Source organism: Neoarius graeffei, chromosome 1, assembly GCF_027579695.1.
Source record: "Neoarius graeffei isolate fNeoGra1 chromosome 1, fNeoGra1.pri, whole genome shotgun sequence".
Classification (NCBI taxonomy): domain Eukaryota; kingdom Metazoa; phylum Chordata; class Actinopteri; order Siluriformes; family Ariidae; genus Neoarius; species Neoarius graeffei.
In genome coordinates, this window is record NC_083569.1 from 22,151,561 (window position 1) to 22,178,776 (window position 27,216).

General features: G+C 40.3%; 11 non-coding genes and 1 gene segment (V, D, J or C); 6 read left to right on the forward strand and 6 right to left on the reverse strand.

The window, feature by feature from the left end:
• Positions 1–2,320: 2,320 nt before the first annotated feature.
• On the forward strand, positions 2,321–2,927 carry LOC132886958 (T cell receptor alpha variable 12-3-like; the record flags this gene model as incomplete). The annotated part of the segment is given in 2 exon segments: positions 2,321–2,464; positions 2,629–2,927. Coding segments are annotated over 2 exon segments (339 nt in total), but the record flags the coding sequence as incomplete, so codon positions are not given.
• Positions 2,928–3,987: 1,060 nt separating this feature from the next.
• Positions 3,988–4,180, forward strand: LOC132897437 (U2 spliceosomal RNA). Its single transcript, XR_009656317.1, has one exon. It is a non-coding gene; the product is annotated as a U2 spliceosomal RNA (small nuclear RNA).
• Positions 4,181–4,464: 284 nt separating this feature from the next.
• On the reverse strand, positions 4,465–4,579 carry LOC132895614 (U5 spliceosomal RNA). Its single transcript, XR_009655789.1, has one exon. It is a non-coding gene; the product is annotated as a U5 spliceosomal RNA (small nuclear RNA).
• Positions 4,580–13,222: 8,643 nt separating this feature from the next.
• Positions 13,223–13,295, reverse strand: trnat-ugu (transfer RNA threonine (anticodon UGU)). Its single transcript has one exon. It is a non-coding gene; the product is annotated as a tRNA-Thr (tRNA).
• Positions 13,296–15,978: 2,683 nt separating this feature from the next.
• On the reverse strand, positions 15,979–16,093 carry LOC132895662 (U5 spliceosomal RNA). The gene has a single exon (XR_009655803.1). It is a non-coding gene; the product is annotated as a U5 spliceosomal RNA (small nuclear RNA).
• Positions 16,094–17,543: 1,450 nt separating this feature from the next.
• Positions 17,544–17,735, reverse strand: LOC132897123 (U2 spliceosomal RNA). The gene has a single exon (XR_009656247.1). It is a non-coding gene; the product is annotated as a U2 spliceosomal RNA (small nuclear RNA).
• Positions 17,736–18,134: 399 nt separating this feature from the next.
• Positions 18,135–18,248, reverse strand: LOC132896437 (U5 spliceosomal RNA). The gene has a single exon (XR_009656044.1). It is a non-coding gene; the product is annotated as a U5 spliceosomal RNA (small nuclear RNA).
• A 939-nt stretch (positions 18,249–19,187) lies between these two features.
• On the forward strand, positions 19,188–19,259 carry trnap-ugg (transfer RNA proline (anticodon UGG)). Its single transcript has one exon. It is a non-coding gene; the product is annotated as a tRNA-Pro (tRNA).
• A 482-nt stretch (positions 19,260–19,741) lies between these two features.
• Positions 19,742–19,813, forward strand: trnap-agg (transfer RNA proline (anticodon AGG)). The gene has a single exon. It is a non-coding gene; the product is annotated as a tRNA-Pro (tRNA).
• A 472-nt stretch (positions 19,814–20,285) lies between these two features.
• trnap-ugg (transfer RNA proline (anticodon UGG)) lies at positions 20,286–20,357 on the forward strand. The gene has a single exon. It is a non-coding gene; the product is annotated as a tRNA-Pro (tRNA).
• Positions 20,358–20,837: 480 nt separating this feature from the next.
• Positions 20,838–20,909, forward strand: trnap-agg (transfer RNA proline (anticodon AGG)). The gene has a single exon. It is a non-coding gene; the product is annotated as a tRNA-Pro (tRNA).
• Positions 20,910–23,143: 2,234 nt separating this feature from the next.
• trnat-ugu (transfer RNA threonine (anticodon UGU)) lies at positions 23,144–23,216 on the reverse strand. The gene has a single exon. It is a non-coding gene; the product is annotated as a tRNA-Thr (tRNA).
• Positions 23,217–27,216: the final 4,000 nt, after the last annotated feature.

Below are 27,216 nucleotides of genomic sequence, written 5' to 3' on the forward strand. Positions count from 1 at the left end.
AAGTGAATGCAGGTGGGAGAGGCAAAGTGCAGAGAGGTATTCTTAGTATACAACTGGACAGTTCTGAGCAACTCCACAACTATACGGCAGGCCAGAACTAAGATCTTACAAAAAACTTTATTTTGCACTTTTCAGCGGCTTACTTCGCTCGCTCACACACACACGCACACAAGTGTCCAGTTTGGGGAGAGCTCCCTTTCTCTGCTCTCTCTCTCTCTCTCTCTCTCCTTTTACTGGGGGAGACACAAACACAGGTTAATTCATGTCAGGTGCAGTGATTCTGCCACTTACCTTCCCTGACTCTGCCCTCCATTCACAGACTGACCCCCACGCCCCCGCTGCCACAGTCTTATTTTTGACCTCAGGAGGATCCACAGTGGTTCATGTTTGTCTGCTCATGTGATCATGGGATTCTACGAGTCTTGGGTTGCACATCACTGAGGATCTCATCTGGGCCAAAATACTGTAAATCCCTGCAATGTCTTAATTTCCAGGAGGGACTGTCCCCTTAGTACATTCACTCCATTCATGGGATCAACAGAGCGCATCCTGTGCAGTTGTGTACCACACCATGAACAATTGGATAGAAAGCTTTACAGAAAGGTCTACAGGGTGTGTGGTTGAGACCAATTCTGAACTTGAGTGATGTAGCTGAGGATCTGTACGAGTTCAGGGTTTTTTTTTGTCAAGTTCAGCTATTTGCTGTAATGATTTGTGAATTTAAAAAAAATGATTTCATTTTCGCAGCAACACATTTTTCAGGGTAAACTGGGACATTGTTCATTTCAAGAAAACAAAATAAAACCAAACAAAAAAAAATCCTTGATGTGTAAAAGTCTTTTCTCTTTCTCCACAAGATGGCATCGTCAGTTATCTTATTGTGGCCCAAACACAAGGACCCTGCTCACGTCCCTGAGAGATTTCGACTTCTTTGATTATGAATACTGCTTTTCACAATAATATACACTCTCTTCAATCATACAGAGTACTTTTATATGTAATACATTGAAAAAATACACAGAGATTGTACAGATAAAGAAAAGAGCCCTTTATTTGTCATATATACATTCAAGCACAGTGAAATTCTTCTCTGCATTTAACCCATAGCAGTGGGCAGCTGCGCTACAGCGCCCAGGGATTAACTGAGGGTTCGGTGCCTTGCTCAAGGGCACTTCAGCCATGGATGTAGAGGGAAGGGAAAGTGCTGTTCGTTCACGCTTCCCACCTACAATTTTTCCTGCTTGTCCAGGGAATCAAATTGGTGACCTTCTCTAACCTTTAGGCCGTGGCTGCCCCAGAGATGTGAGATCTTATTGCAGTTGTGTTCTAGTCTTGATTCTGATTATTTGATCGAGCTGAATAGTATAATTCTCAACTCATCATCAACAAAATGACTTGTTTCTCTGAATTAATGAAGAAAATTGAAATTGCAGTCGGGCTATAAATACAGTTTGTTAATAATGTGTGATGTGTAATATATTTGTCTCCAGTATGGACAAGCACATTACAGCTGCAGTGAATAAAATGGGCTCTGGACAGGTTCACTTGTAATGGTGGCGCTGGTGGTGTTTGTGACTGGATAATGTAAATGTTCTATTTTGCTTCCACAGTTTCATGTTAAAATGATAACTAGCAACCAAGAGATTTTTTTTTAGTTTCCAGGTTTATAAAGCAGAATAATCATATTTAAAATATATGAGGCAAATGAATGAATGAATTAATATTTATTAATTCATTAATTGAAAGAAAGAAAGAAAGAAAGAAAGAAAGAAAGAAAGAAAGAAAGAAAGAAAGAAAGAAAGAAAGAAAGAAAGGTAGGCCAGGCAGCACACTAGGCTACAGGGAGGAAATAAGAAACACAAAGGAAATAAAACATCCAGTCAGTCTCTCTCGCTCTCCTTAAGACCTCATGGCTTGCTGGAATCTTTCATAGTATGACCAAGAGCAGCAGCTGGTTTGTTCCTCACCTCAGTGAAATAACAGGTTTTGTTATTACAAATTCCATAAATCAATCACATTATAATAACAATAGTAATAACTTGTTATACTTTTTTTTTTTATCATGACATTTATTTACAGCAATTTCTGATAAGGCCAAAGCCCCGAATGCAGTAAAACTACTTATAAAACATATATAACAGGAAATTTAAACATTTATTTATTTATTTATTTGATTATATTTTTACAGAATAGAGTGATTGATTTTTCATAATTCCATGAATTCTGCTGACAGTAGGAGTTGAAGACAGGTTCCCCATGTGAGGCTGAATGTAAAGCCAGGATGCTTCAGTAAGAATCAACAATCTGTCAGTAACAATGGTGACACTGTCATGTGGTGCTGTGGGCTGGAGCTTCATGAACCTTTATGATGTGAACATATCATAGTACAGAAAGAATACTTTCACTCAGCTGAGGCCATTCATCATGTTCACTGTTATATTCATGTGTCTGTGGCTTTCACTCGGTGAGTTAACTTTGACCTTTTGTTATTGCAGAAATATTAAGTGTTGAATTAGTGATTTATTCATCTGTGTGGTGGGAAGAAAAATCAGAATGTGGGTCTGACTTATGTAGTTCTGGCTTAATTGTTTAATGTATAAAAACATTATGTTCTCTTCTCTATGACAGGTGACTCCATGGCAGATTCAATCGAGCCACATTTCACTCATACAGTTATAGATGAAGGCAGTGATGTTACTCTGTCCTGCAGCTACAAAAAATTCAGTGGCACAGTGACCAACCTGCACTGGTACAGACAATATCCAAACTCTAAACCTGATTTCCTTCTGTATATCTTACCAAGTGGACTCCAAAGTGACTCTAACTTACCACGTCTCTCTGCTAAAGTCGATGAAAAGAAGAAACAAGTGGATCTGCTCATCTCCTCTGCTGCTGTATCAGACTCTGCACTATACTACTGTGCTCTGCAGCCCACAGTGACAGGAAATCCAACTGCACTGTACAAAAGCTTTCACACAGTTTTGTTCCACTGAAGGCTGATCAACTTCCAAAGTTATATAATTCCAGTTGATATAATATCAATGATATAATGAGTTAAAATAAAGAAATGGTGGGTTCAATAGATCAATAAAATATATATTCAGTATCTCTTGGCTCGGTCTCCTGCTACACTGTAAATAAATAAGACATGTCTAGGGTATTTACATGAAACACCAGGGTATTTAAATAATACTTCAGTGTCTTCTAGGAAGACAAGGAGGATGTAAGAAAGCAAACATGGCTATTATAAAGACACCGGCGTCTATCAATCGACACAAGACGCATCTTCAATTGGCCTATAAGCTTGTAAGAATGATCTCCCAAGCCAAATATAGATCTTTAACAATTTATTTGGGCATGAGCTCTGTTAAATGTTTTAATGTTAGGAAAAATGTAATAGCTACATATCTGTACTAAAAAAGAAGATAAACCCAACCTTACAAGCCGCATATAGGCCTACTGAAACAAACTACTTACTTTAGATGGGCCTGTTAAACATGTCCCTGGCATCTTATTTGTTTGTATTATTCATTCTTCTTTTTAAATTTGGTTTTCTTCATCACTTCACAGTAATCACTTATTAAAACTCATGCAGCAAACCTAAGCCTGAATTCAAGACACCGGCATCTTTGTGAACCGTGCTGAGAAACACTGTGAGAAACACTGGGGTATTTACCATTGCACGCGAGTCAGCAGCAGTAATAACCATGTGATGCTGTTCAACCAATCACGGAGCAGCGCGGATATTTTGACCTGCAATTCACATCCAGCAGCTGCTACCAGACTCACAGTCATTGCTCGCTCATCATATATTTTTGGTTCATTGTTACCAGTAGATCAAGCTTGTATAATGGTTAATATCAATAATTTACTGATTTGTTAGTGTTACAGTGAGAGTATCATTCTGTTGATTGCCTTACATTACGTGTGAAGCTGCCGCATTTAGCTAAAGAAAATCTGTATTGGTATCACCAGACTCAAAGCATGCTAACCTCTTTAGCACTTTTGGCTAAGATCAAGTGTAGTATCTGTTTTTCTCAGATTAATACCTGATATGTTCTCTAAATGAGGATGTTATATTAAACAGATGTTTAGAACAGGGAGCTGGAATAGGGGCTTGCTCCTTCTGCTCCACACATCAACCTGCTATTGCAGTACCTCCAGGAATGGTGCTCTTATTTCCAAAACACAGGAAAACTTTTTTTTTTTGGTGTACCAATTTAATGTTTGATATGTTGTCTAAATGATGATAATGTATTAAATGTATTTTTTAGAGTAGAGAGCTGGAATAGGAGCTTACGCCTTCCGTTCCATGCATCAACATGGTATTATAACAGTTCTCTTGTTCCAAAAATTACAGCTGAATCCTTTTGGAGAGAGACATCGTTTTGTGTGTGTGTGTGTAGGGGTGTGTTTCCATGTAAAAAGCTCGATATTTCTAACATTCGATCACCAAAAATATTCAGCTCTGCCAGAGTAAAGCCTGCAAAAATAAGTTGAACTCATTAACGTTCCTCTCCACGGAAATCTTTAGTAAAAGGTGAAAGATTTATGCATCAATGAAGAGAAACCTGAGCTGCACTTAACACTGGATCAGGTTAGTGACACTGGATTGGAGGTGCAGAAAGCAATAGGGTACCAATAGGGTAAGGTGGCCTGGGCCAATCTCTTCCACTTTTACAGCTTTATTAGCCATTGCACACAGGCAGAGAAATGTCTGACCAACGAGCTTTTTTGATTAATAAATAAGTAAGTAGGGGGTGGGGGGCGTTGAATTTTGAAAAGGAACAGTTGAGTGTTGTGTGATCTGTCTAATGAAAAAGTAGGGGAAAGAATTACTACAGACTAACGGTCCAGTTACTTATTGAGCATGGAGAAAACGGTAGGGTAGTGGTTAGTGCTGTTGCCTCACAGCAAGAAGGTCCAGGTTTGAATCATCTTTAGTCATGTTTAATCTTTAGAATAAACAGTTTAACTAGTCAGCAGGCTGATCAAACTCTAACCATGTATTTAATCACAACCCAGTTGACTAACACAGGAAGCACCTTAGGAATATTGATGCAGTGAGTTTGATATACAGTGGAATAGGCTCATTAAAATAAAGCTGAACAGTTAAATTGTAGTAATTAAATTCTATTATGCAGCAGATCACCTCAACAGCAAGCAGTGTACATTTCCTAATTTGTTTTTTTTATTTGTTTGTTTGTGATTGATGCATGTCATACCTTAGGAAATTCCATGTAATTCCACTGAAATGCAATGGAATGCATTTGTTAAATAAAGTGAAAATAAACAGTTACTGTATATTTGAATTAATTAACTGTTTATTAGTTCAATGCATGTGTAGCATTAATGAGCCTATAATGTTCCATAGAGAAGAAAATTATCGCACTGTCTGCTAATATCACATAAACTACAGAAGGTCCTTATACTCATGAACTGTGTAATATTATCAGAACATTCAGCAACATGCGGAATTATCACACATGATTAACTGTATTATCTACATTCAATATTTGTTTTAATGATTTGATTTAAATAACCCTGACTCCATCTTTTTAATTTCTAATTAAAAGATGGCAGAATGTACAAGATTATTCACTGAGAGATTGATGCCAGAATTGATATGGCTGTGAAGGTAGGTGGAGCGAGATGTGGTGAGATGCAGTTTAGACAGTTACACAGAGTTACTGCCATTTATATCGACTGCAAGAGAGACACAGCAATCATGTTACTCTTCTTTGTTTTTATAGTCATTAATACCTTTGGTAAGTCATTTATATTATACACAAACTTCAGGTGGATGCTGGAGATTTTTGTACTGACACCTAAACATGATGATTTAGTTGTTTTTTTTTAAAAAAAAAGTCCTTAAATAATGAAAATAGAAATGTTTATGTTGTTGCAATGTCTTTACTGCAGGTGCTGTTGACAGCAGCATTAAATCAGACCAAACCATTATATCTTCAGCTGAGGGCAACAAAACCACACTGACCTGCACATATGATGGCTCGGCTAGAGATCTCCACTGGTATCGACAAAAGCCTCAATCAGGACCAGAGTTTCTTCTGATGATTACTATATCTTCAAGTTATGTCACCGAAGCTAAACAACCTGACCCAAGACTGTCTATCAGACTTCGTAAAAAGGAAATGAAAGTAGATGTGGAGATCTTTCCTGCTGCAGTATCAGACTCTGCACTGTACTACTGCGCCATGGAGCCCACAGGGACACAAAACTCAAACACACTGTACAAAAAGTGCAGACTGATTTTTTTCCCCTCAGGAGGGGGAGCTGTTTACCTGTTTCATTCAAATACAGTTTTCTGTCTGAGTTCACAAAGTTTGATATTTATTTGCTTTGAATATCTACAGCCATCATCTTTGGTAATGCTTTCTTTGCGCAATTAATGGGGGGAAAGTTACACTTCCTATGACGATGTAACACAATGTTCAGACCTTAATATGAAGAAATAGTTTGAGATTCTGATTCATAATTTAACACGATAGTTTCCACCCTCATTATTTAACAGCTTATAAAATAGCACTTGATCCAGTACACTGATGTTAGCAGTCAGCTTTCTCAGGCAGCTGTCTGTTCCTCCTATTGATCTGACGTCTGAAGAAGAACTGACAGCCAAGTTAGCAGCTAACAAGCAATCTGTAACAGTCCCTGATGTGGCTGGAGCACAGAAGCACAGCAGGTGGGAGTTGATGTTCACAGACACACTTTATTTTTCCTATTTTCTTTGCTCTTCAGCTTTAATCTCATACAGTCACACACAACGCACACGTGTTCTGGTCGAGAGAGCTCCCCTTCTCTGCTCTCCCCCTCATTTTATGCTCCGCCATCTCTGCACCACACACACACACACGTTAACTGACAACAGGTGTAATGACGTGGCCACTCACCTTCCCTGACCCCGCCCTCCATGCACAAACTGATGCTTGGCCACGCCCCCACTGCCACACTATCAAATTCAGTAAACACAAAGCCTTGTTGAATAGAAAAGAGCTCTCAGATGCAGTGCCTTGCGAAAGTATTCATCCCCCTGGTGTTTGTCTTGTTTTGTTGCATTACAAGATGGAATTCAAATGGATTTTTGGAGGGTTAGCACCATTTGATTAGCACAACATGCCTACCACATTAAAGGTGAAAACTGTTGGTTTATGGTGACGCAAACAATAATTAAGATAAAAAAAAAACAGAAATATGGAGTGTACATATAGTCTGGTTAACACCAGACCATATCACAAGTGAAATATGGTCTGGAATCCGCCTATTGAATTTCTCGTAGGGGAGGTGTGGTTTACGATTGTCAACGGCCGTTTATTGGACGTTGCGAATGTCTCTCATTTGGCGTATCCATAGCCCATGGTCAATCATGGCAGTTGTACCCGGTACGTAGTTATAGCGACGAAGAGGCGAAGAAGAGAAGGAAAGAGAAAAAGAAGGCAAAACAAAAATAGGAAAACAATGGCACTGAACGATTACTGCCGTTTGTGCAAGACAAATATGAGAGAAGCTGGTTTGGTTAGTTTGGTTCGTATCGCTCGCCGCCATGTTAAATGTGATCCATAAACAGTCCCAAATAAACTACAAGCTTCCGTTTGTCGAGTAGTACGCATCACCGTCTTTCCACCCCTCCTCATTCTCTGATTGGCTCCCTAACTCAGGCGAGCCTTTAGACCATAGTTTCCATGCTATCTTTTCAGATCGGAACGATTGTGCAAAGCAGCATGGGATTTCCCAGGCTAGTGTACATAGGTCCCCCCCCCCAAAAAAAAAGTCAATACTTTGTCGAGCGATCTTTTGCTGTAATTCTCTATCGGAATCTATACTTATGACTTTTTGTTTATTCTATCGAAATAAATATATTGTGGGGTGGCATGGTGGTGCAGTGGTTAGTACTGTCACTTCACGGCAAGTAGGTTATGGGTTTGAGCCTTTCTGTTTGGAGTTTGGATGTTTTCCCCGTGCCTGCATGGGTTTCCTCTGGGACCTCCAGTTTCTTCCCACAGTCCAAAGACATGCAGATTAGGTCAACTGGGGACTCTAACTTGCCCGTGAATGTGAGTGTGAATGTCTGTTTCTCTGTGTTAGCCCCACGATAGATTGGTGATCTATCCAAGGTATACCCCTCCACTGTCAGCTGGTATTGACTCCAGCTCACCTGACACCTGCAATGAATACTGTAAGTGGTATAGAAAATGAATGAATCTATTATAGTGGCTCATATTCGTCTATTACTGTTTTCCAACAATATTATCATAAATTTCAGCAAAACATGTACATCAACAGAATTAACATACATCATAAACTATATTATCCACGGTTAATATTTGTTTTAATGAATGTATTGTTACTCCAGCTTTGTAATCCTGCTGCAGTATCAGACTCTGCACTGTCGTCCTGCACCCTGGAGCCCACAGCGACACAAAACTCAAACAGACGGCCTTCTCCAAACTCGGTCAGATTAGGCTGAAGTCAGATTTAATTTAAACTTTATTTATTGATATTAATGAGCCAATAGGAAGTCCATACAGTGTTCGACAGCAGCACTTCCTGGGTGTGCACTTCTTACAGATGTGTTCCCTCATGTGGAAAGTTCAGCACATACAGCACTATTATACAGAGTCCTCACAGAGCTGTGTTCAGAAATGGCTCAACCATACAATTTACTGTACACAGTGAGATACATCCCACTGATTCTCACTGTCGCAACAGGTAATTAACCTTCATCAGCTCATCATTACATTAATTAGTACAATCATTAATTATTACAACACATTTTAACTGCTAAATCATTGTATTAATTAATACACGTTTGTTTTCATCTAGTAATTTCTTAATTTCTTAAGTCTGTATTTGATTTAAAAAATACTTCACTGATTTATTTATTTATATTCTCTTTACCAACAGGCAGTTTTGCAGACAAAATTTGGTCGACAGATGAAGATGCCAACATTGTCAGGAAAGAAACAGACACTGTTACTCTGAAATGTTCATATGAGTCAAGCAGTGATAACATTTGGCTTTACTGGTACAAACAATATCCGAACAGCGCACCACAGTATTTACTGTATAAAGGTGCGAGGTCATATAGTTCTGACCAGAGCACTCCTGATGACCGTCGATTCGAGTCAAAACCACCAGAGACTCCACTGAACTTACTATCAGAGGTCTAAAGCTCTCAGATTCTGCGCTCTATCACTGTGCTCTTGAAGTAGTAGCACAGTAATACAGAGTCAATGAAAGGCTTTACAAAAACATACAAATGGTATACATGAAGCTTCTAAAACCACAGATGAAAGCTACTCCCTTTACCAGCTCATCGGTTAACCACAGACACAAACAACACTCGTGGTAGCACATGCACCTGGAGGAAATAGAACAGAATAATAATGAGGGATTAACACAACAACATTAATCACAATGAATTCACAAACCTACATGTTTCATTCTCCAAAATATTTTAATGACACTTCCAGATCCATTGTATCAGGTTTTGCTGGTTTGCACTGGAATAAAACTAATGAACTCTTTTCTGGGTTTCCCCATAACCTACTGTAATTAATTTTCATTTGTTCATTCATTCACTCATTCATTTGCTCATGTGTTTATTATGTATGTCGGTATATATGTACAAACAGATGTGACTTTGATCATACAGATCCAAAAAAAATAATGAAAAGGAAAAATAAGAAAATTCCCAGTGGAATTTGCTTTTCCTTTTTTCCATCGCAAGATATGATTACACTGAACTTTGATGAATATGGGTCATGTATATCATGTACACAAAATTATGTGATTCATGGCTGATGACTCTAAACTTTCATCAAGCACTATTTTTTTTTTCAATTTATTCTGTGATTCAAACTTTCAAACATGCATTTAGGTGGATTGGTCACACTAAATTTCCTATACACTCACTGTCCACTTTATTAGGAACACCTGTACATTCTTGCAATGATCTCATCAGCCGAGTATGTGGCAGCAGCATAATACAAAAAAAAAAGATCCAGATACAGGGCAAGAGCTTCAGGTAATGTTCACATCAAATATCAGAATGAAGAAAAAGTGTGATCTCTGTGATTTTGATCATGGCATGGTTGTTGGTCCCAGAAAGACTGGTTTGAGTATTTCAGAGACTACTGAGCTTCTGGATTTTCACACACACCAGTCTCTACAGGTTACACAGGATGGTGAGAAAAACAAACAAACAAACAAATTGAGTGAGTGACAATTCTCTGCATAGGAACTGTTAGGCCGCCACTCTAATTGTGTTTAGTTAATCTTTTCTGTAATAATAATAATAAAAGTAATAATGTAAGTCTCTGATGTTAGTGGAATACTGAAGTGCTGCATGCGGGAAATGATGTTAACATAGACTTTATTTCTCACTTTGGGCTGCTTTTCAGCTTTACTAATCTCATTCACTTGCTCACACACTCATACATACGTGCTCTGGTCAGGAGAGATCCCTCTCTTCACTGTCTCCCTCCTTTCTATCCTATGATGTTAACACAGACTTTATTTCTCACTTTGTCCATTGTTAAAAGCATTCTTCAGGTAAAACTGAATTTAATTGTATTTTATTGTCATTAAATTGTATGAGCCAACATACAGAGAGAAGGTGAAGTGGGTCAGAGGACTAAAGTAGAAGCAACAATCCATGGAGGAAAACAAAAAAGATGATTTTTGACCCCAGTAGGACTCACAGTCCCACGCTGATCAATCTGTGCTCTTCTGCTAGTGTGATCATGGAGACAGTCTTGGGGTGCACATGACAGAGGATCTTATCTGTGCCAGAAAATCCCAACATTGTCTCACTTTTCTGCAGAGACAGGAAAGCAAACCTCAGCCCTCCCAGCTTCAATACATTTAGGGGAACCATAGACAGCATCCTGTGCAGCTCTGTGAGTATCTTCTCTGAAAACTGCATTCTGTGTCAAAGCACAAGCCGCTAGAACACATAATGGAAACCACTGGAACCATCATCAGAGTTTCCCTTACCTCAGTTGAGGATCTTTACCAGAAAATATGAATTTTAAAAAACTACCCACTTTAAGCATGTTCCCTCCCATCCTGCTAACAGAATATTTAATAATCTGCTCATCTACATGAGCTAGAAAGCTTTCCAGAAAGGTCCACAAAAAATACTTCTTATTCCTAGCATCCATTTTTATCTGTGCAAAATGTGGCAAAGTGGTAGGGATGAGTGAAAGAAAATAGATAGATAGATAGATAGATAGATAGATAACTGGGGTGTGTTAAAGTCTTTCTCCTTTCTACACAAGATGGCATAGTCAATTATCTTACTGTGGGCCAAGTACTAGGATCCTGCACACACACCCCAGAGATATAGACTTCTGTCATTATATAAATAACACTTTACACAATTATATAGGCTCGATCTGTTCTTCAGTCATACATACATAGTACATTTATATTCACCGATCAGCCATAACATTAACACCACTGACAGGTGAAGTGAATTACATTGATTATCTCGTTACAATGGCACCTGTCAAGAAGTGGGAAATATTAGGCAACAAGTGAACAGTCAGTTCTCGAAGCATTATTGCCAACTTAGTGACTTTTTTAAATTAAAAAAAGCGACTAGCGACAAATCTTGTGAGTTTTTGGACAAATCTTAGCTACTTTCGAAAGATGATATCTTTGTCTCCAGAGGATTAAAAGGTTTATTCACTACAGGGCAGATGAGGCCGAATCATCCCTGACTGAAAACGAAACATCCTTCTTGTGGTTGGTTTCCCAGGCAGACAGAGGCTGTGCACTGTGTGAGAGAAAAATTAAGGAAAACACCTTGTCTCTTCAAACTTTCTCTCAGTAATCATTTTATATGGAAATATAGTAACTATCACTGCACAGTTGTTTTCTTTAAAATTATCTGCATGCTGATTTTGTCAGATGACACTGAGGTTATAAAATAGGAATTTTCTCAATGCAGAGCAGCAGCGTGAAAATGGCTTGGATGTGACTGCTGGTGAACATGTTGTTTTAATAGGCCACGTTTTAGTCACTATTTCATACTCATTCCATTGCCTGATAACAGAAACAGAAAACAATGTAAATGAGAACAGCTTTATTGGGAATTAGGCTGTACTAAAATCATGTCCGTCACCAGCTATGCGGTCACTGAGGTCCAGACCTCAGTAATTTTTTTTTTCAGAACTAATGAAAAAAGGCAACTGATTAAAAAGAGTGAACTTCCCTGATAAGATGACTGCTTGCTCTCCAAACACATCTTCTCGCCAGCCATCATCACATGGTCCATTTTTGATGTTATCAACTGTGCATTGATGGAGACTTGAATGCAAAGTGTTCTGCAGAAATTGCACACCAAAGACACCTTCAAGCCCTCAGTCTCATCCACAGTAATCAGACTGATCTTTAAACTGTCCATATGGAGACATTCTCACCAGCAGTAAATGGTCTTCAGGTGATGTGAAATCATGAGCAGCACTTGCTAACCTTCTCAATATTCCCTCTTTTGTCTGGATCACCTTTCTACACTCAAAGCGTCCCTTACAGGCCCCAGCAAGGATCAAACTCACAATCTCTAGTTTATGAGATCAGTGCTCTTACTACTGAGCCTTGACTCTTTCACAGCAGCTGAAGATTGGGGCCACAGCAGAACCTTGAAGCTCCTGTGCCAATCCTCAATAGAGCCCACAGAAACTGCCATAACATCACTCACAACTTTAGTTCCTAGCTGCAGTTAGCTTCTGTTTACTATTTGCCTCACAAAAAAATGGACACACATTTTAAATAATGTGGTGTGTCAATCATAGAGTGGGCTGTGGGCTGTACATTCTGGCTCAACACACTGAGCAGTAGCCAGTGGTTTTCAGGTGATGAGAACTACAACCAAAAAAATCTAACCAGTGTTTTTGGTTCTTTTTTTTTTAATGTAATTTTCTCAACCTCGTGCTTTTTCCATGCATATCTCATAGACTTCTTGTCCCAAGTTCCCAAGTGCTATATAGTCCAAAATTGAAATTGTGTAACCAGGAACTTACAAATACGTGCAGCATGATAAGAATCCTTTAGAGTTTTAGCTGCAGTCTTTTTGTTGATATCAACTCGTTCACTGATAGAGAACTGAGTAGAAGAAACAGTAAGAGCTCTCAAGCAACAAATGATAATGCACCACTCTTTCTCAGTCACAATTCTCTACCTTCAGAAGGTAGGTCAAAGGTCCCAGTGAGAATTGAACTCACCACCCCTGGTTTACAAGGCCAGTGCTCTAACCACTGAGCTATGGAGCCTTAAACAAGTACCTATCTATTGATCCATGCAAAATTACTCAAAATGATTGAAGCGATGACAATGGTGTAGTGGTTAGCGCTGTCACCTCACAGCAAGAAGGTCCGGGTTCGAGCCCCATGGCCGGTGAGGGCCTTTCTGTGCTGAGTTTGCATGTTCTCCCCGTGTCTGCTTGGGTTTCCTCCGGGTGCTCCGGTTTCCCCCCACAGTCCAAAGGCATGCATGTTAGGTTAACTGGTGACTCTAAGGCTACGTTTACATTACGTCGAATCAGCGGATCATCAGATTAACGTTCTTAAAACGATTCGCGTTTACACTAAAACCGTTAGCCGTGCACACAGCAACACCAATACACGGATACGCTCGGCTCCGCAGGCATCCTGCGCTCCAAATCACTCCGCCCTGAACACCGAGTGACCTCTGGAGGGTGCGCACTCCGGCCCTGCGCAGCTCACACAGCGCGCGAGTGAAGTGCACAAGCCACGATTCGGGACTGAGCCACTGTGTGTGAGATCCCAGCGCATATCACTTACTACTTGCAAGTGGAAGGATGGCAAGCCTAAAGACAATCATAACTACACAATGGACAGTATTTGCATCAGTATTTGCAGTATTTTCATACTTTTATACTCTTTAATGAAAGGTGATACAAGGCGGAAGTCCGCGCCGTTTTTCAGCAGTCGCGTCACATGACCAACGCCAGCGAATCAGGAAGGTGGATGTCACAGTGACGTTGTCCAATGAGACGCCAGCTATAGCTCAGCACAGCGTATCCGCGTATTTTGAATGTTTACACAGCACCGGAGCTGACACGATCTAGATTGAATACGTGGACGCTGGCGGATTCCCGTTTCCAGGCGTTTCCAGGCGGTTTAATGTAAACGGACAGTGCATCCGCGAAGAAAACGAGACAGATACGGTCTAGTGTAAATGTAGCCTAAATTGACCGTAGGTGTGAATGTGAGTGTGAATGGTTGTCTGTGTCTATGTGTCAGCCCTGTGATGACCTGGTGACTTGTCCAGGGTGTACTCCGCCTTTTGCCTGTAGTCAGCTGGGATAGGCTCCAGCTTACCTGCGATCCTGTAGAACAGGATAAAGCAGCTAGAGATAATGAGATGAGAATAAAAATAATAATAAAAAACCCTTATTGTTTACTGAATGAGAAGGGCAGGGAAGATTGAGAATCCAGCAGCTATGGTTTGTTTACACCCAATATTAAAACTTACAGCATCTTAGCAATCACCACAAAGACGCCTACAAAAAGCAAGAATCGGAGACAGTTTCACTAACTCTTTACATGCCAGCAGCCAAATCAGTTTCTCTGACCACCACTTCACTGGAATTAAACTTGCAAGCAAAAGTCACGTGACTGAATACAAGCTTTGTTCTATTCCAGGTTAAGCACTTGCAAAGAACAATTGAAAAACTTCTCTGTGGATTGTCGGTGAATAAAATGGCAAGCTCGTGGTCGCAAACTGTGACTGTATGGCAGGCTTTGGAGAGAACTTTTTTGTCCTTTCTCAAGATCTGCGCCAGCAGCTCAATATAGGCTATGAACAGGAGTGAAGATAATGGGCATCCCTGGTGGACACCAGAGCGAACATCAATCACTTTTGTGAGGTGCCCATTTACCAAAATTCTGTTGCAAATATCTTGATACAGCAGACCCACCCACTCTTTAAACCTCCCTGGAAAACCCGCCTTTTCCAGTACCTGAAAAAGATACTGGTATGAGACCCGATCAAAGGCTTTCTCAAAGTCTAAATTTATAACTAATAGCCAAAAGTTTCTGTCCCTCGCAAAACAGATGGTGTCTCGAACAAGCACTCGGCTGTCCGTGATCTTCCTCAGGAGGATGGCACAGGCTTGATCTGGGTGGATCACGTCTTCTAAAACTGTTGACATACATCGTGATAGTTTGCTTAAAAGCTTACAATCAAAATTTAAAAGGATGATCGGTCTCCAGTTCCTCAAGTCTGTCTTGTCACCTTTTTTTGCGCAGTAAAACAACTATCCCTATCCTGAAACTGTCTGGAAGTTGAGCCAGCCTTTCAAATTCTTTAAAATCAGTCAAAATATAATTTGCTAAAATATCCCAAATGGTTTGATAAAATTCCAGAGGGAGTCCAACCGCTCCTGGAGACTTTCCTTGTTTAAAACCTTGAAGACAGTTTTGCAATTCTAAAATAGTAAAATCCTTGACTAATACACCATGACTGTGTATTTTTTTTGTCTAAAAAACTTAAAACTTCCTGCACTGTTTCAGAATGCACAACTTTACTTCTGTAGATGTTTTCATGTTAATTTAAAAAAAAAAAAAAAAAAAACCCACTAACATGCTTAAATGAGATACGCAGAACCTTTATTTTTAAATACATTTCTGAGTGGATAATATCTCCGTCCTTGACTCTTGTTTGCTGCATAAATGGGAATAAAAATATATATTTTTGAGAGTTAAAATTGACCACAAAGTTGGCATTCGAGCTGCCCCGCTGAGCCAGCCAGCCCTGAGTGCTTGACGTCACAGCGGTAACCGGTTTTAAGGCAGAGGCCTTTGACAGCTATAGATCAAAGTCATATAAAAAAAAAATATGGTGAAAGGGGCTTTTGTGTGTGTGTGTGTGTGGGGGGGGGGTCCATGCAAAAAGCTTGATATTTCTAACATTTGACCACCAAAAATTTACAGCTCTATCAGAGCAAAGCCTGCAAAAATAAGTTGATCTCATTAACATTCCTCTCCACAGAAATCTTTAGTAAAAGGCGAAAGATTTATGCATCAATGAAGAGAAACCTGAGCTACACTTAACACTGGATCAGGCTAGTGAAACTGTATAGAGTGTTTTCACATGCGTCATCAAACCGGAAGTCGGCCATATTGGAGGCATTGGACACATCAACAGCAAAGCAATCTTTGTGAGTGTTTCGATAAACAAACCAAATAATGGTGAATTACTGCACAGTTTTGGGTTGCCATAATCGCTTAGATTGCGAGAAACATCTGTACTTCTACCGATTACCTAAAATAATCGAAAATCAGGGGGAGGAAAACAGAAAATTGTCAGAGGAGTGTCGTCGTCTCTGGCTTGCCACACTACACCAGGATCTGACCGACAAAAATCCACACAACATAAGAGTGTGTTCAGTTCACTTTGTATCAGGTATGAGGGGTTTTTTTTAAGTTTTGATCTATGTCTTAAAATTAAACATAACACCATATTTCTCCTGTCTAGCCGTGATGGTGCTTCTGTATGTTCTCTTGAGAGTAAGCTAAAGTTAAAAATCACAATCAGCCATCTGCTGTCAGCTGAGGTCGGCCCACAGGGGATGTGCACACATGATCTACAGTATATCACTGTACATGTAATGTACACAGTACACACCTTTGCTTTCACCAGACATTTGTCACAAAATTTCTGTGCTTTTCATTCCCTGACTCAGTCACAGCACATCTGGTTCTAGGCTTCTAGTCCCTTGAAACACTTCAGATCCTCAGCAGTGTATGGACTTGGCAAAAAAAAAAAAATTAAGTAGTTGATGATGTCTGGGTATATTACAGCCGGCAGTAACACGTTGTTTTCACTCAGTTCCTCTCCCATTTCATATGGTTCCAGGCTGTTGATTAACTGCAGTTTCCCCAGATAGTAGGCTCTTACACTGGGCTCTAGGCTTTCTAGCAGTTTCTGTCTTCTTATTGCAAGTTTCTTTAACCAATACCATTACAAAAATTGTGATTTTTTTTTCTTGAATGAAATAGAAACACTGTTTACAGAAATCAAAACCTCTAATATGGTACACATCTCGAACTTTCATGCTTTGGTGATGTTGGTGAAAACACTACTGGAAGTCCAGAAAGTTGGTCCAGGGTAAGGTGGCCTGGGCCAATCTCTTGCATCTTTACAGCTTTCTTAGCCATTGCAAACAGGCAGAGAAATAAATAAGCCAGTAAGTAAATAAAAAGAAAGAAAGCAGAAGGTAGATGTTATGTGATCTGTCTCATGAAAAAGTATTACTGCAGACTAACAGTCCAGTTGCTTGTTAAACATGGAGAAAACCAGAAAACAGGAGACCAGACAAAAAAAAGAATTTTTTTTAAACTTTTTGAACAAAATAACTCTTTCTAGGACTACTATAATATCACGCAGATACATGGAATAGAAAAAGCAAGCCCCAGTTCAAAGAAAACACAAACATTAAACTAACCTATTTAAGAAAAAAAAGTTTACCCTTTTTTTTTTCTTTTTAGTTTTTAAACAAGGGCACAATTCCTGGAAATACTGCAATTCCAGGTTGATGCATGGAGTAGAAAGAACAAGCCCTTATTCCATCTCCCTGTTCTAAAAATCTGCTTTAATATATCATCCTCACTTAGAGAACATATCAGATATTAAACTGATAAGAACAGATACTACACTTGATCTTAGCCAAAAGGCCGAGAAGCAATAAAAGTTTGTAGTGAACAGCTTTAAATAAACCACTTCCAAATATTAAACTCCAGAAAAGTAAACACAGCTAGACTCCGCCCCCAACAGCTGGATCCTTTTGAAGAGAGCGTCATAGTGTGTGTGTGTGTGTGTGGTTTCCAGAGGTGGAAAAACTGGATTGACAGAGTAAAAGTCCTGCTTAGGTTTTCCTTCTGCCTGTGCTCTCAACACAGGTGATTTCACCAATTAGCTCATCAACCTGGCTTAGGGGATGTGGTAATTAGGATCAGCTGGTTCATTGAATTGGCTGGAGCAAAAATGTGGCAGGGTTTTTACTTTCTGCACCCGGGTTTTTCCACCTCCGGTGGTTTCCATGCAAAAGGCTCGATATTTCTAACATTTGACCATGAAACATGTCCAGCTCTACCAGAGCAAAGCCTGCAAAAATAAGCTGAGCTCATTAACATCCCTCTCCCCGGAAATGTTTAGTAAAAGGTGAAAGATTTGCGGTCAGTGCAGAGAAACCTGAGCTGCACTGAACACTGGATCAGGTTAGTGACACTGGATTGGAGGCTGGGAGACTCTCAGCGCTGCCGCTGTGATGCTTGGAGTTGTGGCTGAGGAGCTCATTACGGAAACACCTGGGATCTCCTTTAAAAGGAGGAGCCTCTGGGAAATGGTGGGGGCTTGGAGCTCATCACCTGCTGTCTTGGGTTTGGTTATTTGTTATAGCTTTGTTTTGTATTTGTTTTTTCTTTCATGTTACAGCTCTTCATTCCACTATCATCACATGCTTGCACTGTCTAACACTACTGATTAATTGTCTTACTCACACCATACATTCATTTTGTAAATATTTCTATTTTCTTTAAGTAAATGAATTAAGATCTTCAGTCTCTGTCCTTGTCCTCCTTCCTTTGTTGTGATTTATGAATCAGTCGGAACACTAAGTCATAGCAAAAGGTGTGGTCACGTGACTGCAGCTGTGTGAGCTTTGAACCCTGACATTACAAAAGTGTAAGTTTAGAAACACAAGCAAATGTGACCAACATACAAATAAACAAATCAAAGCACATTTCAATGAAGTATGAAACTTGGATGAGCCAGCAGCAATATTTCTTTAAAAATATTCTGATCACTGGACTGAAAACCTAAATAATTATTGACAACTTTTTCCTGGGGCTCGAGGCAAAAATATTCGCTTATGCTACATCCTAAGGCAAAGTTTAATTTTATAAAATTGAGAGCATCATTATTAGATCATAGATGCCTCTAAACTTTAAGCTAACACTATTTGTTTTCTCTAGAAATGTATTTTCATTGGTGAACGGCTGCTTATATTGTTTCTATGGTAGACTGGGTCTGTGTGATTATATATGACACAGCCGGGGCTGCATTAAAGCTGTGAATTTTGCACATTGGGAAAGAAGCGGACGGTGGTGTCCCCCCCCCCTTTTCTTGAGTTGCAGGTTGGCTTGTTGGTCTAGGGGTATGACTCTCGCTTTGGGTGCGAGAGGTCTCGGGTTCAACTCCCGGACAAGCCCAAGTTTTTCCTTAAATGGTCGATCTGGACCGGGGTATCAGGGATTTCACTTGGCTGAATTGTTCTTCAAGTGCTCATCTCATGAAAGTTACATCAGAAGGTGTGACGTGCTCAAATACGCTGTAAAGTTGCCGGATAAATCAAAAAATGATTTGGAAAACTGCTTTTTTGCATCTGAATTCTGTTCCAAAAATCACTCAAAGCTCGGCCGCCATTATTAGTTCGCAGCGATTTACAGGTCGGCGGCGCTGCACGCGTGACATCGTTTGCGCCAGTCCGTTCTTTTGTTTCCACACGGACTGTATCCTATTCTCTGCAGTGGCGTGCGTTCTTGATACCGAGTCTTTTGAAAAAGACACGAAAGCTCTTCAAACTCGTCCTCAATCGTTGGCTCTTTGGATTAGGATGACATCGAACCTTTTGCCGCGGAGAAAGAAGCGGACGGATTTTTTTTCTTAATTTATCCCTTGCTTTGGATGGTTTGGCTCGTTGGTCTAGGGGTATGATTCTCGCTTAGGGTGCGAGAAGTCCCGGGTTCAACTCCCGGATGAGCCCAGGCTTTACCTTAAACGGTCGATCTGGACTGGGGTATCAGGGATGTCGCTAGAGTGCGTCTTTCTTAAAGTGCGAGTCTAATGAAAGTGACATCAGAAAATCCCTTCCTCGTCGTGTGTGATGTGCTCGAATACACTGTAAAGTTGGCAAATAAATGAAAAATTGGTTTAGGTTCCTTTTTCTGCACCTGAATTGAGGAATGTGTAAAGGACATTAGACACTGGATGCTTATTCATTTGCTTCTGCTTAACTCTGACAAAACGGAAGTACTTGTCCTGGGACCACATGCAGCTCGAAGTAAGTATTCTGATTCCACAGTAACTCTGGATGGCCTTTCTGTTTCTTCACGTGTAGCAGTAAAAGACCTCGGAGTGATTATTCACCCCAGTCTTTCATTGAAACTCACCTTGGGAAGGAAGTGGATTTTTTTTTTTTTTTTTTTTTTTTTTTTTTTTGAGAGCAGCTGTAGGTTGGCTTGTTGGTCTAGGGGTATGATTCTCGCTTTGGGTGCGAGAGGTCCCGGGTTCAACTCCCGGACAAGCCCAAGTTTTACCTTAAATGGTCGATCTGGACCGGGGTATCAGGGATTTCACTTGGCTGAATTGTTCAAGTGCTCATCTCATGAAAGTTGCATCAGAAGGTGTGACGTGCTCAAATACGCTGTAAAGTTGCCGGATAAATCAAAAAATGATTTGGAAAACTGCTTTTTTGCATCTCAATTCTGTTCCAAAAATCACTCAAAGCTCGGCCGCCATTATTAGTTCGCTGCGATTTACAGGTCGGCGGCGCTGCACGCGTGACATCGTTTGCACCAGTCCGTTCTTTTGTTTCCACACGGACTGTATCCTATTCTCTGCAGTGGCGTGCGTTCTTGATACCGAGACTTTTGAAAAAGACACGAAAGCTCTTCAAACTCGTCCTCAATCGTTGGCTCTTTGGATTAGGATGACATCGAACCTTTTGCCGCGGAGAAAGAAGCGGACGGATTTTTTTTTCTTAATTTATCCTTTGCTTTAGATAGTTTGGCTCGTTGGTCTAGGGGCATGATTCTCGCTTAGGGTGCGAGATGTCCCGGGTTCAACTCCCGGACGAGCCCAGGCTTTACCTTAAATGGTCGATCTGGACTGGGGTATCAGGGATGTTGCTAGAGTGCGTCTTTCTTAAAGTGCGAGTCTAATGAAAGTGACATCAGAAAATCCCTGCCTTGCCGTGTGTGATGTGCTTGAATACACTGTAAAGTTGGCAAATAAATGAAAAATTGGTTTGGGTTTCTTTTTCTGCACCTGAATTGAGGAATGTGTAAAGGACATTAGACACTGGATGCTTATTAATTTGTTTCTGCTTAACTCTGACAAAACGGAAGTACTTGTCCTGGGACCACATGCAGCTCGAAGTAAGTTTTCTGATTCCACAGTAACTCTGGATGGCCTTTCTGTTTCTTCACGTGTAGCAGTAAAAGACCTCGGAGTGATTATTCACCCCAGTCTTTCATTCGAAAATTCGAAACTCACATTGGGAAGGAAGTGGATGTTTTTTTTTTTTGAACTGTGTTTAGATTCAGTCTTGGTTGAGGAAACACTTCACAACCATCATGGTGATGGCTCACAGAATGTGACGGATTGTGACCGGACATCCGAACCCTCCCAAGCATCTGTAATGGGCCATGGCAATCCAGGCTCTGGGTTCCACCACTTCCTGATGAACTCGCAGTGTTCGCACCAATCCAGCTGCAGGCACATCCATGAGGGCTCACCAAGCTCAATGCCTGCTGGGACGTTCGCACCTCATCACTCACATTACGGATTTTACGCACCAGGTAATGAATAGTATGATAGTTTAATTATTGTAAATCTACTATACATCCCAATCGCATGCGCATAGATAGATAGATAGATAGATAGATAGATATTAACCGTGGTGTGTTAAAGTCTTTCTCCTTTCTACACAAGATGGCACAGTCAATTATTTTATTGTGGGCCAAGTACTAGAATCCTGCACACACACCCCAGAGATATAGACTTCTGTCATTATATAAATAACACTTTACACAATTATATAGGCTCGATCTGTTCTTCAGTCATACATACATAGTGCATTTATATTCACCGATCAGCCATAACATTAACACCACTGGCAGGTGAAGTGAATTACATTGATTATCTTGTTACAATGGCACCTGTCAAGAAGTGGGAAATATTAGGCAACAATTGAACAGTCAGTTCTCGAAGCATTATTGCCAACTTAGTGACTTTTTTAAATAAAAAACAAAGCGACTAGCGACAAATCTTGTGACTTTTTGGACAAATCTTAGATACTTTAGATACTGCATTAAAATCATGTCTGGGGTGGCACGGTGGTTAGCGCTGTTGCCTCACAGCAAGAAGGTCCGGGTTCGAGCCCCGTGGCTGGCGAGGGCCTTTCTGTGCGGAGTTTGCATGTTGTCTGTGTGGGTTTCCTCCAGATGCTCCGGTTTCCCCCACAGTCCAAAGACATGCAGGTTAGGTTAACTGGTGACTCTAAATTGAGTGTGAATGGTTGTCTGTGTCTATGTGTCAGCCCTGTGATGACCTGGTGACTTGTCCAGGGTGTACCCTGCCCTTCGCCTGTAGTCAGCTGGGATAGGCTCCAGCTTGCCTGCGACCCTGGAGAAGGATAAAGCGGCTAGAGATGATGAGATGAGAAAATCATGTCTGTCACCAGCTATGAGGTTACTGAGGTCTGGACCTCAGTAATTTTTTTTAGAACTAAAAAATAAATAAATAATAATAATCAGATCAAATAAAAAGTTTAAACCTAAAGACAACTGGATAAAAAGCAAACTTCTCTGATAAGATGACTGAATGCTGTCCAAAAATGTCTTCTTGCCAGCCATAGTCACGTGGTCCCCCTTGAAGTCTTTTTTTTTGTTGATGTTATCAACTGTGCATTAATGGAGACTTGGGTGCAAAGTGTTTTGCAGAAATTGCACATGAAAGACACCTTCAGGTCCTCAGTCTCATCCACAATATTCTCACTGATCTTCAAACTGTCCATGTGGAGCAATTCTCCCCAGCAGAAAGTGGTCTTCAGGTGATGAGAAATCATGAGCAGCACATAGTCCAAAATTATAATTGTGTAACCAGGAACTTACAAATATGTGCAGCATGATAAGAATCCTGTAGAGTTTTAGCTGCAGTCTTTTTGTTGATATCAACTGGCTCACTGATAGAGAATTGAGCAGAACTGTTTTGAAGAAACAGTGAAAACTTATAAGCAAGGAATAATCCAGGCAACGTGTCCTCAGCCCCAATATTTCAGATCAGAACTCTCTATTTTCAAAAGGTAGGTCAAAGGCACCAGTGAGAATTGAACTCACCACCCCTGATTTACAAGATCAGTGCTCTAACCACTGAGCTATGCAGCCTTAAGCAAACACCTATCTATCATAGATTCAGCCCAAAGCAGAACCTTAAAGCCCCTCTGCTGATCCTCAACGACCACTTGTCCACCAAGTCACCACTTGTCCACTGAGGGCTGGTTCTGAGCTGGTGCCTAATCTTGAGCCAGTTCTTGAAGTTTCCACAGCCAAAGAACCAGCTCTCAGCCAGGAAAACTGGTCCCAGAGTGCCACCAAATCTTTGCTGGTCTAGAACCAAGAACCGCTTACATCAGTGGCTAGGACTTGTTTTGCTGGGAAACAATCTTGAAGGTTTTTTTTTTCACAACATTTAAGAGTTTGTCTTTGAGAAACAACCAAAAACTCCACGAGATGACATGAGGAAGAAACCTTGAGAGCAACCAGACTCAAAAGAGAACCCATCCTCATCTGGGTCACACCAGACAGTGAGATTATAAATAAGTTTCCTTCTATAACTTTGTGCCACATTGCCAAAATTTGCAACAGACCCCTTGCACTGATGTCACACTTACATTCGCAACCGTTACTGCCCTTGTCCTGGGGGAGAAGTGAACTTTGTTTATATACTGAAGGCAAGCAATATTGAAGATGTCAGACATCTGCAGTTCAAAGAAAGCTACTACTGGAAAAAAAGCTTTACTACTGGATTGCTGGAATAAGAGAAGCAAAGGATAGATACATGCAGAAGTTAGAGTTTATTTATGGTTATGATCCGTGCAAAATTACTCAAAACGATTGGAGTAATGTCCATTCGTGGTCTAGGTTTACCTACATGGATGTTGGAATGTACCTTCTCACAGCATTTTCTCTGTTATAATAAAAAAAAAACTAAAAAAAAACTTATTGTTTACTGAAAGAGAAGGGCAGGAAGGATTGAGAATCCAGCAGCTGTGGTTTGTTTACACCCGATACTAAAATCTGTAGCATCCTAGCAATCACTGCAAAGATGCCTAGAAAAAGCAAGAATCGGAGACAGTTTCACTAACTCATTACATGCCAGCAGCCGAATCAGTTTGCCTGACCACCACTTCATTCACCGGAAGTAAACTCGCAAGCAAGTTACGTGAATTAATACAACCTCTGTTCTATTCCAGGTTAAGCACTCGCAAAGAACGACTGAAAAACTTCTAACTCCGTGGATTGTCAGTGAATAAAATGGCAAGATTGTGGTTGCAAACTGTGACTGTATGGCAGGCCTTGGAGAGAACTTTTCTCACATGCCATCAGTGACGGACTGGGATAAAAAAACGGCCCTGGCATTTTGCCCTGTAGACCGTGGAACGCATTTGAACCAAAAAAAAGGGGGGGGGGGGTGTCATAATCGCAAGAGAGTGTCATGGTCACAGGCAGGCCTATGTTGAAATTAGGTCTGACAACACCACCACACATGAAGCATTTAATTACATTAATACATTAAGCATTTATGGACACGTGCAATGCCATACATTACGCTCAGATTAACCCATCAATCGTGACTTTAGTCCACAACCACAACATGCCAGCACAGAACCGCGCAGAATAAAAAAACAAAACAGTGGGCTACACACACAAAGCACATCAGGTAGCCGTGGCAGACGTCAGCCCCATGCATTAAACAACTGCATTAAAATCATGGAAATCAATGCTCAACCCAGCCATAATTAAAAAAAAGTGTCTTACCTTCAACATTTGCAATGCTCCCTCCTGCAGCATCGGTCTCCATCTCGGCTGCACCGGCTAATACACAGTCAGACCCACCACGAGCTTGTTGTGTTGGTTGCCACTGCCAGTTCCATGCATTCATTATCCACCATCATCACCACGTCTTGTTCATCCTCCTTTTGCTCATTTTGTTCTTGCTCATCATATCCCTCCTCGTCAGTGTCGCCAACATCAATGCTAGCGCTGCTAGTTGAGGTTGCAGTAGATGAAAAAAACACATCCAGTTTCACACATTTTTTGCCCCCGACAGCAGTGCTCTCTTCAATTTTTCCCTCTTTTTCTCCGCTCCCCCCTTGTGTCGTTTAGTGCCTCCTTGATTCATTTTACTAAACTATGGTAAGTATCCGACCTCTACCGTCCGTTTATCTCCTCTTCTACTTTGACCAACATCAACTTGACCACTACCACAACGCTGAAGTAGGCTACAGAATGTTGAATCTTCAACGTTCTATTTCTGTCAGTTTGGCGGTAGGCTAAATGAAATTCCCACAAGGCAGTGCTTTACTTCAGTTGTCACAAACAAATACAAAATACAGATATATTTGTTTTATTTTAAACTGTGCACATTTTTTACATCATAGGAAGAAATTTCCCGGCAAAATAAAATAGGCTAATGTAAAACCTGAAACAGATCATCATGGTGCCACCGTCACTGTAATATATGGAGTTGTAAGTGGTATAAATAGCGAACATATCTTGCTTGATATGTCAATAGGGTGGAATTTTTAAGACGACGAAGGCACGTAGTGACCGAGTAGCTGAGGGTGGGCCGCGGCAATGCGGTTGTGGGGCCGCAATGGGCATTGTCGGGGCCGCAGCCCCTCTGGCATGTGCCCAAATGCCAGACCGCTCAGTCCGTCACTGTCACCAAGCACTGGGCCCTGCCACATTAGCAACTGAGGAAAAACTGGAATTAAGACACTTCATGTCTTAAAGTAACGATCAACTAATGAAGTGGCCACTTTGCATCAGGGAACATCTCATACTCTGTCACTGTTGGTTATTTTCCAATAGCAGCATTTTTTATTTCTTCCATGTTGAATTGTTACCTCTGGATGTGATTAGTGACCAGAGAAGTAACTTAAGGAAAGCTACCTCCAGTGTCAATTAATGTGCCTACTCAAAGACAGTCAAATAAGAGCATAAGAAATGGTTTCATCTTCTGTATTAGTATTTGTGTGTCCTGAATTCAAAATGGTCACATCAGTCCAAATTTAATTTGGTACTTCGTATTTTCGAAATGGTTTGATTGTACATTCTTACCATGATCTCATTTCATGTGTTCACATTGCAAATTTTGAATGAAGTTGTACTGTTTTGTTTTTTTTTTGTCAAACTGATCTTTTGAATCAGATTTGAGCCACTTTTGATTTGTTTTTAATTTCACATACTCTATATACATCACTTCTGAACCCCCTCCCACACTCATTTCTCTGGGCAAGGATGTACAGCATTTGTTTCTGGCATTTTTTTTATTAATCTATCTCCTTTATGACTTATTTGACTATTTAAGATTCTTTGTGAAGTGCAACATGTGGATTATGCATGTAATGTTATTTCTTTTGAACTGCAAGTGAACAGAGGTCTATACACACTCGGGGCACTTTTACTCCTAAAACTAGTTTTGCCTCGTCCAAATCAGAGTGAAATGCAGTACATCACATGTTTGATTCACTGACTTCAGAGTAACAACTGTACAGATGAAAGAGAGTCCTTATATGATTTACTTACATAGATTAATTTATAATCTAACACTAAAATTATACTTAAAATCTAAAAAGTGTTTTAAAATCCATCAATTTTTTTAAATGTCTTAAATACATATGTACAATTGTTAAAATCTATACAAATATTGCATGTTATTTTAAAATAAGATTGTGTCCAAGTTTTTTTTTTTTCCCCCCCCCATGGATAATGTAAAAGAGCTGTTTGATAATTTACAGTTCATTTGTCGGTATATGCACAGGCATTTTTTGTAAAAGAAATCGTTCAGGAAACACTAAAGTTGGCTTTGATAATTAAATGCCATGCTCGTTATATCTGCATGCCAAACCCTGTGTAATAAACTAAACGTTAAGTGTGTCGAGATGACCGGACTCAAAAGCAAGACTAGCAGTTCAGCAGGTAAGAGTGATTTATTGAAAAGCAAGACAGCAAGAAAACATGCAAGAGACAAATCAGTTACATGGCTGGCCTTCATGCAGTACCTTCCGAGTGATATTTGTCAGGAAACGGAATAAAAAGACAGACACCCCGTTAACATATTTCCAATATTTCCACTCAAAATAAACATGAGGTGCCTGGT